This window comes from Lissotriton vulgaris, chromosome 5 (assembly GCF_964263255.1).
Source record: "Lissotriton vulgaris chromosome 5, aLisVul1.2, whole genome shotgun sequence".
NCBI lineage: Eukaryota > Metazoa > Chordata > Amphibia > Caudata > Salamandridae > Lissotriton > Lissotriton vulgaris.
In genome coordinates, this window is record NC_141693.1 from 728,889,409 (window position 1) to 728,909,121 (window position 19,713).

The 19,713-nt window shown below is 43.8% G+C and overlaps 1 protein-coding gene across 1 annotated transcript in view; it reads right to left on the reverse strand.

Annotated features, from left to right (window-relative positions):
• LOC147711447 (calmodulin-binding transcription activator 1-like) overlaps positions 1-19,713 on the reverse strand; it is a 1,194,547-nt gene that overhangs the window by 580,818 nt on the left and 594,016 nt on the right. The window contains exon 6 of the mRNA XM_086919489.1: positions 7,089-7,223. Coding sequence (XP_086775615.1) covers positions 7,089-7,223 — 135 coding nt within the window. The remainder of the gene's footprint in view (positions 1-7,088; positions 7,224-19,713) is intronic.

Genomic DNA, 19,713 nt, shown 5'->3' on the forward strand with positions numbered 1-19,713 from the left:
AAAAACATGAAGTTGTCATTCAGTGCATGGCATTGTGGGAAGCCTACAACAGTCCACCGAACCACATTCTGCTTGTCCAAAGCCCACATTCACAACGTGGAAGTTGAGCCCACTTTGCAAATGGATCTGGCCCACTTTCGGTAGCTGGTATCTAACCAATAGTCTGCGACCACACTTGTGGCCCCAAAGGGTTGATTTTAGCTGGGCTCTTCCCGTGCTCGGCATGGCACTTAATTACCAACACCCACGCTTAGGACAGCTGCCACATAATAGCGCTGTTTGAATAATTTAAATATAAGCTTTCTGCTTATCTTCAAATTACAAAAACAGTTTTTAATTAACTCAATATACATTAAAAACAATTAATAACTGCTCCCACGCCATTGTTAGAGCTGTGGGGGTCTCAAAAAGTCTGAACTGTCACACTGGTAGGAGTGTGACGGTCAATAGTTGTGTTGGTACTGTAATTGTCAGCACCGCCAGTGGCAATGGGTGGTGCAAGCTGTAGTGGCCTCCTGACGAGGGCCCTGGCACTTATGTTTTTTTACAAATTAAGCACTGGTTGGTACATTCCACAGAGTGTCTCGAACTGAAAGATGCAAATCTGAAAGACAATTATGACTCTCAGCTGTGTTTTGCAATGTGATTTTTGTACATTGCGGCTTGCTTTTTGTGGTCGCCAAATATGTTATTTTTGTCAAAGTCAGGCTTTGCCCCCATATTATGCTTCCTACTACAAGAAGCTATACACTGCATCTCACTTCCCCGTTCCACACCAACATGAGCTAGGCGAGGCACGCGCCAAGTCCGCCGGGCTGTTCTAAATGCATCTGCAGCATGATGGCAAATAACTAATGAAGGAGTCCGCTGGAAGGTGAGCGCAATTTGTTGATGTATTGCATTCTCGCTTTAGGGATATTGAACACATTATTCATATTAAACAGTTATTTAAATACCATGACTTACCAAAGTAGTTACTCCAATATGCCCATGATTGATCTTAGTTATTCAGGGCAATCTGTTTGGATCTCAACCACCGTCAACTAATTAAAGAATAAATAACCTTTTTCGTAATGTCTAAACAACATATCCAATATTAATCCTATGTTCTAGATTAATGGGTACAAGCAAGGAACTTTAGTCTATGTATTTATGTTCAAACACCGTTAAAGAGGAAGCCACACAACAAATACAGATTAAAATGAGTATGAGTGTTGTAAATCACATAGGTGGAAAATGAGGCAAGTCATATATTTGGGATTCAAAGAAGGCTCTACAACCAAGGAAGTGTTTTACATTTTTTCACTCTGATCTTATTGTATGGTGAGATTGGTCATAGTTCCTTCACCCAAAACACAAATTAAAAGACATTCCAGTACAAATATGTCCTAACCACTCTAATACATCTTACAGGATGCTCAGTTTACATAAAGTTAGTAAAAAAGTGTGTATATGCTGAACGTTTACCAGGCACATCAGCACACATCACCAAGCAATTCAATTAAATGGCTCCTTTTCCCGCAAAGTTCTTTTGTGCCAAAGGTCTTGAATTTTGTGAGCTTTTTGGAGGGAGTGAACTGTAGAACTGGGTGTGGACGTACACCTATTCAAGTCCATGAGGATGCTCTCCCTTCCTTGTTCTTCATACTTACCCACAATAAATCAATGTATTCCTGTTCTCATTCCTCATACATTTATTTAAAGAATGATATGTTCCTGGTCCAAGATGTATATTGGATAGCAGTAGCAGCATTACCTTTATGGTCAAGCCTACCAGACAGTGCAGCTGTCTGGTTGCGAAGATATATTGTGGACTTACCAAGAACAAAAAAGGGGCTTGTATGCCGCTGTTAGACCTGGCATCCTTGGCGTGGTTTCCCCCTATCTTGTTGCCTATACCTCCTGTATTTTTGATGCTGTGCTGGATTTTGTTTATGCTGGTTTAGATGTTTTGGACACTCTGCCACTGCTGATCAGTGTCAGAGTGTAAGTGCTCCCTCCCTGTTATACGCCGTAGTGAAGTAAAACAAGCTAAATCGCCTGTTGCCGCTGCCGGAGACATTGCATCCTTCATTTGCGGAAAGATCACCATCGTTGCTAGCACCGTCGCAGAGCTTATCATCGCTGGGTGAGATCGCCGCACCGCTTGCTTGTGGACCGCATCACGTCGCTGCGAAAATCGTCGCAGAGCCATCGCATCGAGGAGCTGCGAGAGGAAGATCACCGCTGGATCACGCATCGTCGCCCAGGAGATCGTCGCAGCCCCTACTGATCATCGCATTGTGACTTTGCGAGACCAAACTTCCTGCGGAACCTACGCACCGAAATCCATACAAGTCATCGCCTTCCTCCCCATAAAGACCGGATTCACCGCATCATGCCCGCTGCTGCAGCAGGACTGTCGCCAACGCCTCCCCATGGTCTCAGGAGCAACGCATCGCTTGTTTTCCACCGTACCAGCTTCTGCTTTGGAACTTTGTCGCATTTAAAGGTTCTGTTGGCTAAACATGACGCAACTGTGAACTTTTCACGCAACTGTGGATTATGTTATCGCAACTTTAAGAACTCTTTTGCAACCATATTCTTGAACTGTGTATGTTGGATTTTTGTCGTTTTGGTCTTGTGTAGTTTAGATTAAATACCTTTATTTTTCTAAACTGTTATGGAGTCAGTTTGTGGTGTTTTCACTGTGTTACTGTGAGGGTTGGTCCAAATACTTTACACATTGCCTTTGATAAGCCTGACTGCTCATGCCAAGCTACCAAGGGGGTGAGCAGAGGTTATCTAAAGAGTGTTTCCTCCTTACCCTGACTAGAAGTAAGGGTCCCTATTTGGACAGTGGTACCTACCTCTGCCAACTAGAGACCCCCAGTTCTTACACCCGCCCATTGCCTACCATTCACTGGTGTTACTGTGACTCTCAGTTGCCTGCTTCTTATTCAATGGATTGCCTTATACATCTTGTGTCTGCCCCTCCCCTCAAACATTGCAAATTTACTTGTGTAGTGCCACTGCTCATTTTTAGGGAACTACACTGTTCTTGTCTCTTAAGCACTCCACAAGAGTGCATGTGTTTTCCAGCTGTCTCACCCATGTACTTTCCCCCACCCCTTTTGTGATGGGCAGACACTCAAGTGCTTCTTCCCTTTCATTGCTTTCTCCCACATGTGCATGTCCCGCAGCTCCACGTTGCTGTCTCTTACCCATTTTTGGTTCTCTGCCCCCACCTGCACTCTTCATGTTGCTTCCCCCCACCTGCGCCCTACGGATTGCTTCTCCCAATTAACACCCCTGTGTTGCTACAGCCCTGCATGCTGCCCTGCAATGGTTCTTAGTGATGCTATATAATAATAGTAATAATAAAAATAATAATAAGGCAGCTTGAAAAGCACATAGCTGCTCACAGAGGAGTAACCCAGTGCTAAGGTCAAATACACCAACCGACAGCTGCAAGCACAAGAAACAGCAAACATCTAGTTATAAAACAACTTGTTTTTTAGATTTTTCCGAAACAGACGCTCTGTCTCAGAATGCCTTAGCTGCAGAGGGAGAGAGTTCCAAAGCTTGGGTGTCAATTAGGCAAAGGAACTCCCACCCATACGCACTTTATTACCTTGGGACATGGGATAAGCAGGTCTCAGAAACCTGAGATGCCTCAAAGGGAAATATATTGTGATAAGAGGGTGCAAATAGGTCAAGCCGTTCCTCCTCAATATCCTGTAGTGGGAGATAAGGGCCTTGAAAGCAACAGGCTTCTTCACTGGAAGCCAGTGGAGTTTAAGAAGTGCTACGCCCATAGAAGCGCGTTTAGGAAGTTTTAATAGCAGTCAAGCTGTCGAATTCTGAACCCATTGGAGTCTCAGAAGCCATAATTGAGAAACACCCAGATACAGAACATTACAGTAATCCAGCCATGAGATGACCGGGGCTTGGAACACTGTCTTTTGAGTATTTGTTGGTAGAAGGCCAATAAAAGACTTGAGAACTCTAAAGCACCTGCCTTTCAAAGCCGTAACTTGCTCATTGAAGGTGAGATTATGATCAAATCACATGCCCAAGTTCTTGACCTTAGGCTGTGTTGATGGAAAAGTGCTGAGTGCCACCAGCCATCAAACCCAGGAACAAATGGCCAGCTGGTTGCCCAGGGTCAGGACGTTGGTTTTGTATGTGGTTAACTTCTGGCAGTCGAGGTCCATCCACTGGGCAACTGCTGACAGACAAGCCCTCAGGGAGGCCGCCCCACTGGCAGAATTTGGAAATAGAGTAATAATCAATTGAGAGTTATCAGCATATGATAAAATATCAAAGCTGTGACACTTACTGACATTAGATAGGGGGCGCATGTAAAGGTTGAAAAGAGTAGGGCTCAATGAGGAGCCCTGTGACAACCCCTGAACCAGCAAGACCACCTTTGATCGAAAAGTCTTTTGAAAAACCTGATAGGACCGACTCTCCAAAAAAGATGCCAATCCGTTTATTGCCCTAATGGCCAATCCCGTAGCTCCACAACCGCTCCAAAAGACGGCTGTGAGATACGGTGCCAAACGTCGCACTGAAGTCTAACAGCAGGAGTGCTGCAGTGTCTTCTCTGTCTACTACCTGGTGTAAAGACTCCGATGCGAGAAGCAAAGTAGATTCGTGTTATACTGTGAACTGAGTTCTATGCAAAAGATTCCTTTCCTCAATGAACCCTACAATCTGCTGATTAATATACTTTTCTGACACTTTTGACAAAATAGGAAGCAGCGAGTTTGGCCTATAATTCCCTGGTTTAGAAGGATCCAACAAAGGCTTTTTGAGCAATTGGAGCACTGAGGCGTGCTTCCAGCTCAGAGGCACCTGGGCCACCATAAAAGAGGGGAAGGAGCTCATCCATTCCATGCTCCAAGATCCCAGGAGCCTCCCCTATTGCTGAGCACCATGGCTAAAGAAGAATAAAAACAAAGTCTATGAAGCAGCTGCCAGGCACCCGGCAGTCGCATCATGGGCTTTGTTTTTATTCTTTCCAGGAATTGAAGTCTTACAGAAATGTAATAAAAGCCTAATATAAAAGGATGCCTCTGTTAATAAACTACTGTCTAATAAGATAATCACAAAATCTATACTGAGTGTGTGATTCTGTCAGTTACTAGTATAACTCAGTGACTGAAAATGTTATGAAACAACAACCTTCAAAAACAATTAAAGTACATACACTCATCACATGATCTATAATCATTTGTTACTCCTATTTTTATAGATGTAATTTAGCATCTAGGTGACTGACAACAACCCCAAGACATTTTTCAGTAATAAATCCTGTCCAGTTTCATTCATTAGTGCATCTTTAGGGAAGGTGGTATACTATAGACATACCCAATAAAGAGAATTTACCAGTAATCAATTCATCCAGCAAAACAGAATGACAATGAAAACGTAATGACCTAAAACTATTCATAAATATACATAACATCTTCTATGAACTCCGTGGTATACTTCCTGTTACCTTTGAACTCTCACTACTTATATAACATTTTTGGTTGGCTGAATAATAAACATTGATCCGCTTTAAGGAATAATTATTGCTAGGCAAGATGGAGTAGATTTCCTCTGGTCAATTATAGTGATTGTGGAGGGGGCATTCCCTCTGGGAGATGAAAGATACAATGCTGATAATTCTGGACAAACAGTCCGGCCAGTCTCTTGTAATAAACTGTCTTTGTTTGCATGTAAGCTTCGGTAGTTTGCTCTGTCCTACTTATGGATTTTGTTTGCATTACCGACTAAGCATTTAACAAGATCAACACACTTTCAATGTTCAAACAGATGAACTACACAATAAGGGACTGATTAGGTCTATGGCACTCCATTGAACCGGCGTAGTTGCGCCCACCACCACACTGGCAGTCCGACCGCTGTATTATGGGTGCAACGGTAGGACCACCACAGGACTGCAGCAACCACTACCGGGGATCTGTGATCCCGCAGCAGTTTTGCAGTGGTCAGAAGCTGCAATATGCTAGTGGTGCCGCTGCAGCACCACCAAGTATATTACGAGTTTCCTCACTGCCCTCCTTTTTCATGCTATGAAAAGGATGGTGGTGAGGAAACTAAGGGGGCCCTAGAGAGCCTGTGTTGCCTCTGAGATAGGGGGTGCATGCAAGGGGGGCATATGTTGTACCACCCTGTATGTATACACCCCCTGTTCCCTCATGACATGGACAGCACAACATGGTGCAGTCCAGGTCTTGCTGGAACGTGCTTTAGCGCTCCAACGCCGGTGCCTTTTATAAGGCTGGCCTTAGAAAGGCACTACCATGGGACCACCATAGCACCGGCAGCCCCCACCGGATTAACTCGTAATCGTTGACCTAAATTAACACAAATAAAAATGTTATAAAAGTGAAACAAATCAACAGAATTCTCTACCTGAGCACATTTTTTAAACAATGTCAATACTCAAGAGTTATGAACAGGTCATAAATATACTCAAAATGTGGTACAAAGTCTTATAAATGTTTCCACGTTTGGTGCAAATGTACACTTTAGATCCAAATGAACAGAACCAGAATCATATATTCAAAATAATATAAAATATACATCCTAATGAACTAAACTTGATTCAAACATTTATTAAAAAAGTTCAAAATACCCACACTTTGAAAACGCAATTTATTTGAAACCCCTGCACTCCCATTTTATCAATAATGGCCGAAATGTAGGAACATATTTAGTAATTTCCTTATTGATTTCTAATACATTTATAGATTTATCCCTGATATTGGATGCAATTTTTATAGCTTGACCACATTGACGGATAATTGTTTCCTTATGTGTGTGCCGAATAAATCCAGGGATTTTATGTTTGCTGCAGCTCTACAAAATCAACCTTAAACAAATTATGTTGTGATTAGTAACCTCCCACAATTATACGCCGTAGTGAGGTAAAACAAGCTAAATCTCATATATTTGATTTTGATTGTGAATTTCTAATTTTACAATCTACCTTCTCTTAAACAGCTAATTTATAAATCATACTTGCTAGCCTAAGACGATTAAGACTCATCTCCATGTCAATATTCACAAGTGTTTTGCAGTTTTCCCCTTACCGTCCAGGGAAAGCCAGTCATGCTGAGAAGACGGGAGAGTGGGAAGCGCTCGTGCTTTGTACTCAAAGACCACGGAGTTGGAGATGATCTGATTATTGAAGGCCACCTGCAGAGTCACCAAGCCTGTATCGTGAGCTGAAAAGATTGACACAATTAATAGCTACGTCAACCTACTCTACAGAATAAATATTTTCATTCTCACTCACCAAGGACATAATATAAGTAAAACCAATCAATAGTGTATGCATTTGTTTCCCTATTTCTTGTTTTGAGCAACACTTTCTCAATAAAAATAAATGTGTTAAATTAAAAGATTTTGATATTGTTATTGCTCAACTGTAAGAAACGCTGTATTGTTTGTGGTGATTTACAAATAGATTTTAGTGAACAAAATTGCTTTGCAAATGTTTTCAGGATTTAATCGGTTTTAAATAAATGTCATTTTCTACTGAATCTTAAGAAAAAGAGAACATTTTTTGAAAGTTTGCTACTCTTTAGGAGACATGAAACAATACACACATTTTTACCTAGTGAACATCTGAGGTAATGTCTTCCGAAAATAAATCAAATAAAATACATGTACAGGTACCTTAACATCATGATGTTTTGGGTTTACAATCACATTAACCATTTTCCATATTATGATAGATAAATGTGGCAGGTTGCGAATTGAGTATGTTTTTCTGAGAAATACCATGACAATTTGGTGAAATAATGAGGAACTATTATTTTAGAGAAAATTGGGGATGTTTTTCAGAATTGCAAGGTAATATAGCTGTAGTAAAGCTTCTTCTTGCCTCTATGGCTTCCAATATGAAGTGTGTTCTCACATTTTCCTCCTGATGGAGGAACATGTACTTGCTTTACAGCATGGTGAACACGTGGAAGGTTTGTCTGGGGTATATGCATAGCCAGGACTACGATAATTTCTTCTACTTTTTCAATATCCAGTGTTCATCTCCTTTGGATCCTCCATTTCAAGATTGACTCGATGGATTAATTTTACCCGGCACGCGCTGGTGTCACTGATAACACTTTGTTCCCCATTCTACTGTCCTGTCTCGAAATTTGATTTGATCACAATGTCTCAATATGGAGTGTACAGCAACTGTAACCTTTATAACAGGCGATGCTGGCTTGTTTTAGAATGGGATCGTTCATGTTTGGAGGCCACAGAAGGAATGGACTTAGAAAAAGGCTGTGAAAGCTGTTTACCTGTACTGAGTCCTCTGGTTTTTTTGCTTGCCATTCTTAACAACATTTCTGGTATGTAAACCCTTAGGTCTCTGAGCGCAGCAAAGCAGGTACTGCCATTTGGGTGGCAGAGTGAGTAGGACTCTTGGCTTCTGGGGCAAAACAAACATACATTTGTATAAACGGATCCAACACATTAAAAGCTTATTTTTTCCACTTGACCTGGGCCTCCTAGGAACCGAAGTCTTCCTATGATTTAATTCTAGTCTTTTTACCATTTCTTGAATAAAATGAGACTGGATTAAGTCACTAAAGGCCAGAGACAACCTCTTGGAACAGAATATATTCCTAAATGTGAAGGAATTATTTCACTACACAACCAATTGTTACAAAATATGTGAGTTTCTACATATGTGAAATTAGTTGTGGTCATTATAAAGCAGTAGGTTTACAGCTTTCAGAGAACTATCTAATATATTTTAACTAGCAATGCTGAGCACAGTCCTTAGACTTTTCAACTATCAAAGGTGCTTCTGTATCATCACACACAAAGAGCTGGTTGATAGGATGGTAATGCTGGAGGTCTGTGGCATGGTCTGTATCCTTCATAGTCGCGCCTGCTCGTTTCCTGTAAAATCCTCTTGCTAATTGAATTAGCAACCACAGGGGGATATAACCAGATATATGGAGTCTAACATCACAATTTCGACTTGAATAAAAAACATTCCGCAGGAAGCAGAGGACGGCTTTAAAGTCACATTATGCCACACCACAGAGGGAGAGTCATTCTGAACACTTAGTTCTTTTCATGAAATGCCAAACGCATTTTACTGTGCTTCCTGCTTAGTGCCAGTTGGGCCCAATTTCAGCCTAATGCAGTTTTAACGACATAAAGGACAAGCGGAAGTACTTACATTCTGACCTCCACATCTTTCACTGAAATGGCTGCCAAATTATGACGGATATTTCCACTGGCAACATGTTGGAAGCACCGATCATCCCAGCAGGCTTAGATCTAATTCTGCAAACTGCAAGCTCTTAGAGTGGTGGCTTCCTAGGAGTACCTTGTTCCAGTTTGTGCCAGAGCACACACTCCAACAGGGCTCCCTCCTACCCCAGGAACATCTCTGCATGCCTATGTTATTATTATTATTATTACTTTTGACAGAATTTGCCATGGAATTTGTTCCAAAGACTATACATTTTACTTTATTGAATGACTATGTTTTGTATAGAACAAAACATTACTTAATTCAGTAATCGCAAATTAGGCCTAGGCAATACTTTCATTATGCAGTGTAATCTTGCGTAATTTCTGACATTTTCAATCTCACCTGTATTTTGAAATTCCTGAAATCAAGTCATTATGCTAAGCCAATTAATTTCAAGACCGTTCAGTAGAAAACTCCCGCCGCAAAAGTAAGACAGTGTTATGAACAAACAGTAAGCAAACAGCTTATTCGACTCACTTGTGTTTTTCTTTGCACTTTTAAGTAGTTGTGCAAAAGGGTCTCTGCGTTGCATTTCATTCTAAAATATCGTACTAAATTCAAGACTTTATTTTTGCATAATTTGACATGAACCTTTAGGAAAGTTTGCGTAATTACTCAAAAGAAAATTTGGCAAATTTCGCACACTACCATCGTTAATCCACGATGACATTTCTGCTATGTTTGATTGTGAGTTAAGTTGTGTTTTGCATCTATTCACAGACTTCTTTGGGATAGTCTTAGTGGACATCTTAACTTGCATAGCCAATGTGGCCCCATCCCACTGCTGTGACTTACCACATCGCTCTCCTTTGAAGTAACAAGATGGGGAGATCCAAGGCCAGCACAACTCCTTCCAATATCAACGGCCTCTGCTTTGTGTAATTTACAATAAGTCAACTGTGAGAGTCCTAGAGCTAGAAAAGATCTATCACAGTCTGGTGAAGCCAGCTCGTAGTAAAGGTAGAGGGAATTTGGTGGAGATAATGCTCAATTTATACATAGCGGGTTAAGAAATAGAAACTCAAATTTCCTCTTCATAGTGCCTCACTAGGGACTCTTGTTTTGGAAGTAGTAATCATGTTGAAGACTTGCCCGATGTCTAAGGCAAATAAAATGAGGACTATTGACTATTCCACTGTGTACCAATGACCATTCCTAGATTCAACGAGCACTCCCAAGAATAGGGGGTAAGGATGCTTTGCCTTCTGATTCAAGTGATTGCTTTCTATTCTGCCCATAGTACCTGGAAGCCCATACCTTCTCAATATGATTAGTTGTGTGCACAAGAAAGATAATCCTGTCTTAATTTCCCTGTATGATTTGCAGCAATCAAAGTATTTAATGCACCATCAGTAAATTAGAAGATGAAGTTGCTTAATGCCAGGGGCGGCTCCTGCATTTAAGGGGAAGAGGGTTACCCCACAGGTACCCAGAGCTGAAAAATAAAATGCTAATAAAGTTTATTTATGACCATTTAATTTTTCAGCAACCCGTTCCGAACTGTCCGAGTGTCAGGACGGGGCAGAGCAATGCTGCTGAGTGGCAGCAGGGAGCTGTGTGCTAACAGTTGAAATTCATGTCATGTTTGCCGGCCATCTTGCGACGGCCAGCTAGACATGCACATTTTAAACCTCTCTAACCCAGCTGTCTTAAACAGCTGGGTTAGAGAAAGGGCAGTTCTCCAGTACTGTTGACAGCACTGAGTAAGGCCACTCCCTCCAATCCTGGTGCTTCTCTCACGCTGGGGAGTGCAGTGCCAGGATTTGTTATAGGAGCTGACTGGGTCCCGGGTTGCACCCTGCCTTGAGTAGAGAAGACCCAAGCGAGGACGACATCAAACAGCAAGCCATGAATGTAAGTCTATATTTTGTTTGTGCCCTCGCCTCACCACCCTTGGTACATGCCAGCTGCCACTGTTTAATGCCCCTAATTTCAGAGCTCTGGGGCCTACTGCCAATATGGATTCAGAGAAGCCAAGCCTTCCTCATCACTACCACCATAGATGTCGGATTTATGGATCTTCTAAATATTTCCAATTCAAACCCAGTCTACCTTATGCATGGCTGCAGAGCTTCTATTGGTCTTTGTCTTCTAATGCTGACCATAAAGTGAAACACAGCTCCACAACACTTACCCCATCTGCACGTTTTTTATCTCAATTTCCATCAGTGACTTGAACAGCACATCAAAACTTGTGAAGTCCTCAATTGTTGAAGGGCTTTTGTTATATTGCACCAGTGAAATGATGACCAAGGAATGCTTTACAACTGTGCACATAACCATGAGGTTCAATACACATTTGTGAAAATTATTATGTGAGTTGGTTTTGCATTGATAACATACTCAGGAGAACAATTATTGGCAATGGCAATAGGTCTGCCTTTTTAGGAATTTTGTATGGTAATGTGAAGCATTTCAAGTAAATAGCATGAACATGGCTATGTATTTATGTGGTAGCAAAGAGCTATAGGTTGACCTTAAAAGGTCAGATGACAGTTACATTTTCAAGCCAGACAACAGATTCCTTGTTGGTTAATGTCTGCCCTCCTCCCATCTGTACAGCTGCCAGAGCAAAACACCATAAATTATCTAGTTATCTAAGACATTTTAAATGTATTACAGTGTTATGTGTATTGCCCTGAAATTTCAAGCTTAGGTAACAGGATCACTACACAAAATGTTCACAGCTGTGTGGAGGCCAAGCACTTTCTTGTGAAAGCACACAACGTCTGGCCAACAAAAACATGTACTCCTGGCTTCCAACGTGTGGGTGGAGCCAAAGCCCCTCTTTAGTGATCCTCTTGTGAGAAGTTGGCCTGGTATATACTGACCACTAATTATAGTGGGCACATTGTACCAGTCCAAACAACCCTTATTGATGATTAGGTTAAAGACAACCTTTATTGAAAGCTATCCTAGTAGTAGCTATGGATAGCAGCTTTCAGGCTAAGTCTCGAAGGAATGTAAAGCAGCTTCTTTTACCAGATCAAAACCTCCTGAATGACCAAATGAAAGGAGAACCACACAAGGAATATATAAAATATATGTATTTATCACTAAGCACTCTCTACTAACCTCTTTATGAGATTAGAGAACAAAGCACACAATATTAAATCACTAGAACAACAGTAAATATCACAATACACAGTGGGCTCCTGGGAGAGACCAAACCATATACTAAGAAAGTGGTAAAACAACCACGACTTGACTAGACACAGTGCCTAGAGCACGTAGAATCTGTGGGATCCCAAGGAACCACCCAAGGTAGTGACACAGGAGACCCACAGAAGATGGGTGCAGTGTGAGAACACAGGCGCGAGCTCTGTACAACTCTATGGGAAAGTCCCAGTTGGAATTTTAAAGTCTAAGGACACTTCTGAGAGGACTTTGAGCAAACCCTTTCACATATAGAAGGTTGTAAGGCCAGCACCCTTGTGAGTACTGGAGTACTCATGTTACCTAAGCCAGGGAAGCGGGGTGCATAAGTGTCAAGTGATGCCGGAAATCTTTGTTGTTTTCAATGGCGTGATGCTGATAAGTGATGCTGCCAGGAAGATGAAAAGTGGCCAGTGGAATCCAAGGCTGGATTCGAGGTGAGAAGAACCTGAAAACAGAGGGGATAGAGTCTGGGTCACTCAGGGTGACTAGGGGTTCGGTAGACGAATGTCCACCGATGTCGGGTGCTTCAGGTGAGTTGACGCAATGCTTGACTCTGCAGCCACGGGGACCAGGAGATGTCAACGTTGACCAAAGTCCAGAGGTGAGCTGTCCCATGAATGGATGTCGAGTACTGGGGGGTCAGTGTCCGGATGGAACACCAACAAGCCTTGGCAACTGCTACCCATGCAGTCAGAGGAAATCAGCTTTGGTGAGGACCAGCAAGGTCCTGGGGATTCTCCAAGCAATGGAGAGTCAGGCCACATCTAGAATAACCAGGAAAGCCCACGGAAAGTTAAAGTTACCTTCACAGGGAACCATAGGCCAACGGACCAGGGATCGCGAAGGGACCTCAAGATGAATCACGAAATACCAGCCCACTAAACACTCATAGAGTGTAGGCCAGAAATCTTCGGTGGAAACACTGCTCAGGGTGAGGACTACAAGCAGCTCAAAGCACAGCCTCAGGGATCACTGAAAAAAGTATGCTGCTGCAAAAGTACACGGTGCCCAGGGGTTCTGGTTGCACAGTCCCCACGAGGGATACAGGCCTCAGAAATGCTGAGAGCGCAGATCAACCTCATAGACCTTGGGAACCCACCTCCTGTGTTAGGATATCTTCGGAGTCTTCAGGAGCTTGGGAGATGCAAACCGGTCAGATGCATTTAGGTGCCTACCCTGCAGGGGAGTAGCTCCTTTACTCCAAGGGAGATTCTTCAGTCATCCAGCGTAGAATATATTGTCAAAGTACTTGGTTCCTGTAGCAGAGTTGAATCCAGGTGAAATCCAAAATCCTGTAGTCAGGGGTTCCTACTTTATACCCAAGGAAGGGGTGGAACAAACTTTGGGGACCCATCTATAGGAGGGTCAGGACGAAGGGGTGGTTAAACCCATGTCCTTTGTCGAGTTTTGTGCCAGAACAGGAGCCAATGGCTCCTGCAACCGGTTTGAACTGGACTACGCACAGGGACACCAAATATGCCCCCAGTGCAGACATCAAAGCACTCTCAGAGTGCACCCACCCAGCCCCAATACACTAAAGCCTGTCTGGGAGGTGGTTACACCTCCCTGTAACTGGAAGCTATTTTCAAGCCTTCCTCTGCTCAAGCTTGGCTTAGCAGCAGGAGGGCAGACTCGTGTCTGTGGCTGGCAGCATCCATTTTGTGATGCCCAGGTCGAGAAAGCTGGTACTGGGTGTACCAGTGTGTCGCATATGTTCCGTTAGGAGAGAGGAATCATATCGCCCCAGCCAGTTACTGGCGAGGAGACATGATTCCAAGGTGTTTGACACCAAACATGACATGTTTCTAAGCAGCCGTTTTAAAGTTAGCATTTACCACAAGGTTATAATTCACTTAAAAGTATATGGTTGGAAGCATCACAAACAACCCCGGAAAATAGGTACCGAAGGCTGCAGAGGGGCTCTGCTCATGCATGGGCACCCTCTCACATAAAACCCAGCATCCTGCCGTCCGGATTGATAAGGCCTGCCATAGGGGTGACTGATAGGTTTACATGTGTAGTGATATAAGGTAGCTATAGTGAACCTAAGTCTAAGTAAGGGGTGCATACACCACCTTACACAGGCGGCAGTAGCAGACCTGTGGTGTCAGTTTGAGTGGTCTCTCAGGTGTGGCACAATACCTGCTGCAGCCCCTGGGAGGCCTCTGGGGTACCTAGGCACTGGGTACATAGTATACCATATACTAGGGACTCATAAGGGAACCCCAGAATCCAATCTGGAGGGTACCTAAAATACATGTAATCAATTTAGGGGAAAGCACATAAACAGGGGTCCTGATTAGCAGGATCCCAGTCAGACTAGTCGAAAACCAGCAAAACACCAGGAAAAAAATAGGGGTAACCATGCAGTCAGATTCCACCTTCCTACACCTCACATAATTGTCTGGTGACAGCAAACTCAACATGATTGCCCAAATTAATGTTGTCACTGTCTCATGTTTCAATGCTCTCAGGATACTGTGGAAGATTTTTATATGTCTCCCAATCAGCTCCCAGAAACTGTCTTGCATGCCCTGATAACAAGCAGTGTGGAATATGGGAACGCCCTCTATGCCGGGATCAACAAAAATCTCACCAGAAGGCTATAGACTATTCAGAACCCAACAGTTAAAATCACTCTCAACCTCCCACGCTGCACTCACATCACACCACACCTGAAGGAGCTCCACTGGCTCCCCATTCTCAAATGAGCCCAATACAAAGTCCACATCCACACTTTCAAGGCACCGCATAACTCTGATCCTGCATGCTTTAACAATCGCATCTGCTTTCACAAACCTACTAGACACCGCCCCTCATCTAAACACCTAATTTGTCCAAATCCCATGCATACTGAAGAGCAAATCCGGTGTTTGAGCCTTCTACATAGCTCCTAAAGCATAGAAGAAACTGTGACTACACACAGGAGTCTCCTCCTCACTTCTTGAATTCTACAAGAAGCTGAAGACCTGGCTTTTCTAGTAGTGCCACTAGGCCTTAGGTGTAACTACACTCAAAACCTGTTCAGCACAAAGATAACATCCCGGGTGATAGTGCGCTCTATAAATCTGCTTTACATAACAGCTACACTCTCAAGTCAGCCATAAAAAAGGGAAAAAAGCAAACAAACAGCTTTTAATTTCTGAGCGTTATTGCTGCTTTTTTTTCTTCAATTTGCACTCATAGTTGCACCAGCTAATACTTGGTTATGACTGCAAGTGCAAACCATGAGTGAATTCAGCTTACAATCAGCATTAAATATGCATGAGTTCAAAAATGGGCAAAAAAGCCAAATTCATTATCACAATGGTCTAAATGACCCCAACAGTGTGATGGATAATAAATAATAGGCCAAGCTGCACACTCCATGCAGAATGCTGCTTGTATCTCTGGAAATATTCAGTTCTGTTTTCCACATTCATCCATCTCATTCTTTTTTGCCCAACCTGAGCTGCACTTGTCCATGAAACAACCACAGATATTTTAACCAAGGACACTCCTGATTACTGCACATGCCTAGTAAAAGGGCATATTCCCTAATGACAAAGCTGCGACTTTGAAACTGAGGTACCAGGTTCGAGTCCTAGAGTCAGCTTTACAGCCTGTGATTCAAACCTGACCATGAGTAACAGGGCCGGACTGGTCTTAGCGGGCATCAGGCATTTCCCTGGGGGGCTGGAAGGGTGAGAGTCAGTTTTAGAGGGTTGGGGGCCGTTTTTAGGTTTTGACTAGCCAATGCAAACGAAGTACGCATGGCTAGGAAAAACTTAATGATGTGTGTGTGTGAGGACTGGACCATCCCCACTCTCTCATTGGCTAGCTCCATAAATGGAGGCTAGCCATTGGGAGACGGGCCTGTCCGTCAATGCCGGACCAGATTCGGGGGCGTTCCCGAGAATTTTTGGCTTTTGTCGACGTCACGCTACGTCAGCCAAAAGCCCTCGGGAACGCCCCATAATCTGGTAAGGCACTAATGGCACCCCGAGCGCTCAGCCGCCTCCTACTACGGTGCAAACGCTGCCTCCCTGATTGCCGCCGCTGCCCGGGGCCGAGAATAACTTTAGGACCTCGCCGGGGCCGCGGAGAGCAAGAACGAAGGAGCTACCCTCCCATTGGCTGAGGCGGTCGAGCCCCCTCAGTGCCGCCGCGCTAGGAGTGGTTCTCGAGCCGCCGCGTCATCGCTGGAGCCGCGATGCGATTGGCCGCGCGATGCGCGGCTTGTCTTTCGTTGCCCTCTCTTTCTCACCTAGCTCCTCCACCCCACTCTCTCTGCTGAACCCCGCCCCCCTCCCTTCCAAAAATTCATGAGACTCCCAAAGCTTATTTTTATTGCAGCTAAGCCCGAAGCTTCCTCACTAAGGCAGGAAGTGAACTGAGTGTTGTTGACAACTGCTGCTTGGCTGTCCATGTTAAGGAAAGCAGCAGCTTCACTGCCGATCTACTTTCTGACACTGCACATCAGCAAATGGTACAAGTTCCTTCACGGCTCAACACCTGACAGTCCGCCATCCTTTGGCTTAGCCTCAGCAACTGGCACCCCCACTTCTAATGATCTGTCAGCAACTGACATCCCTCCTGCAGGGACCTCATGTCAGCAACGTGCACTCTTCTCGACAGCTGGAAAGCAGCAGCTTCACTGCCGATCTACTTTCTGACACTGCACATCTTCTGTGCCATACTGTATCTGTCAACATGGCGGCTGCAGCAGCGAGACACAGAGCGGTGGTTGAGCGGCTCCCGGTGATCTCGTGCTCAGCCCATCTAACTGCAATGCCATACATGTTCACTGAATAGGTGTGCAATTAAAAGCTGGGTAGGCAGCGCAGCAGCTTGCTCCTTATTGCCGTAGCGCACCCTTATTTTACTTGCAACTTGCTCCTTTACATTCTTTAGGAATTTATTTATTTTTTAGCAGGCCCGGCAAGCTTTAATTTTAGAAGGCACGCCCCTCCCGTTTTTTTCCCCCGCTGCTTTGCAATCTTCTCCTTATTTCCGTCTCGCGCCCTGGTCATGCACTGAACTTCTCAGAGGTTTAACTTTTATAGAGACGAGTGATATGAATTACGGGAGCGCAGTAAGTAACTAATAAACCTCAAAATAGTGCTTTATGACTTCCAAGCTACCATAATGAATGTATTTCGGTGGCTCCGGGTGCTGAGCGTAGTGTCAGGAGCAGAACGTTCTATATTGAGGTAGGAAATCTATCGAGCCATCTGCACCGATGTGTAAGCAGGCTCCTAGACAAAAACGGCTGCTACAAAAGTACTGAGAAGAAACCAGAGACTCCGAGTGTTCTAATCCCAATTTATTTAACCCTTTGGCTGCGTCCATCATCTGGAGTGTGTGTGACGTGGAACTTTCCTCCACGAAGGGCCGGGATGGCTCACTAGATGTCTCCCCCCCCCTGCTTCAGTTGTTTATTAGTAGCAGTGAACTTCGCTTCAGAGGCACAGCTCCTGACCCGCCCCCTGGACTATTAACATGGAAACAAGCAGTATTTGGTTGTGTGTGTGGGTGTGCGTGTGTGCGCGCATGTGTGTGCGCATGTGTGTCACAAATGTGAGAAGGGGCAGGTATTCCAAAATGCTCAAGCCTGTTAATAATTAGCAATGCTGGAAAGCCAGCAGCAAAGCCGGCGTGGAACCTTTCCCTGACTCCCTGCTGCACGCTCTCACTCAGTTTATTAAAGTGTAGAAATGCATGCATGTGAAAGTGCTTGTCTCTCTCAGGCACTCCAATCCCCACCTCCCCCCAACACCATCCATTACCCACGACTTAACTCTTTTGATGTATGTTAACAAGCAGGTCAAGTTATTTTTCTTTTTGCAATTATATAGCTGTTATCTAGTGCTTAACTTGTAATTAAATAAAATGAATACAAAACACTTGTCAAGGAAACGGAAAAAAGTTTTCTAAGGAGCCCACCGCTCACCGTTCTAAGTCCAAACCGTAGTACTACCTCTTGCCTGTTAATCCTCCCACCCTACACGGCATGTGCCTGCCTTCTTATCCCTTTCTTGCCCTTTGTCACTGTTTCCCCATAGTTGTCTCCCTTTCCTGCCTTCCTCTCTGCTGTTCAAACTTATAAAAACAATGACCCGTTGCCCACCACCTGCACAAATTAAACCCCTCTACTAAGTAAACATATAGGGGGTGACCTATATCATCTGTTTTTTTTTTAACACTTACACAGCATTTGCACCAGGATTGTTGCAAGTACCTCCCATGTGTGATTTGTGCACAATCATTTATAGTATGTTGAGCCAACGTCGAGGCTCATACAAAGATCCCCAGCGCCCAAGTCTGGAGCTCTGACTGCTGCGCTACGTCCTCACACTCTGGGGATCTGTGTTGGAGACTCTCTGTGTTCGCCTCAAAGGTGCTGCTTCCACACGAAACATTAGGAGCAGTTAGCTCTGCAGGCTTTTGGTTTAGTTTTTGTAGCGCAAACTCAACCCGGAGCTGTTGCAGGGCTTTCCTCGAGCTCCAGCTACTATACATAATGAGTGACACATTCATATAATTTATATTTTTTGTAGACAGATTAATCGGCAACCCAGGACAATACTCAAATGTCTTTAACAGTGATGCAATTAATCTACCCGTGTCTACAAAAAATATCAAGGTTTTGTAAGTTGGGTTTACTCGGTCGCATGATCTACCGGCCCGGGCCCCATCACTAGTCATTCCTCTCGTCCTAATGTCATCCACATTTAAGCTATCACCTGTCTCAGCGCGAGCGCCGATTTATGAAACAGCATGGCGAAAGCAGATCAGTCACGAGCAGGTGCGCAAAGTGATCTGGGGCGGATTTATAGATGAACAGTCGGTAAGGTTAATTAGTACTGACGGAAACTTAATACCCACAGGGGGGGGGCTCACTTCCTCTGCTTGACACTAGGTTTGGTTGCTGTTCGGGGAACTGCTTCCACATAGCTTGTGTGAGCTGAAAAGGCCAACCATGTTCAAATAAAACCCCTCTTTTGGCACCGAAACAATATAATTAAGGGTGACAGATCAGATATTCTTAATAAATCAGGGCTTTAAGTGGAAGTTTTTCAATTTATATACAACCCATAGTTGCTGCATATTTGTCTTATACATCTGTTTGCAGACAGACTTCTGTAGTGATCGCATTAACCAAATAAGCTTTACCACTAGAACAGTAGTACATTTGCACAGATTACTTTAACATACATTCCTGTCTCGCGTATGGTGTTTGTGTTCTATTTTGTATGCTGTTACGTTTAAGAGAAAGACCAAGAAAATATACTATTTAA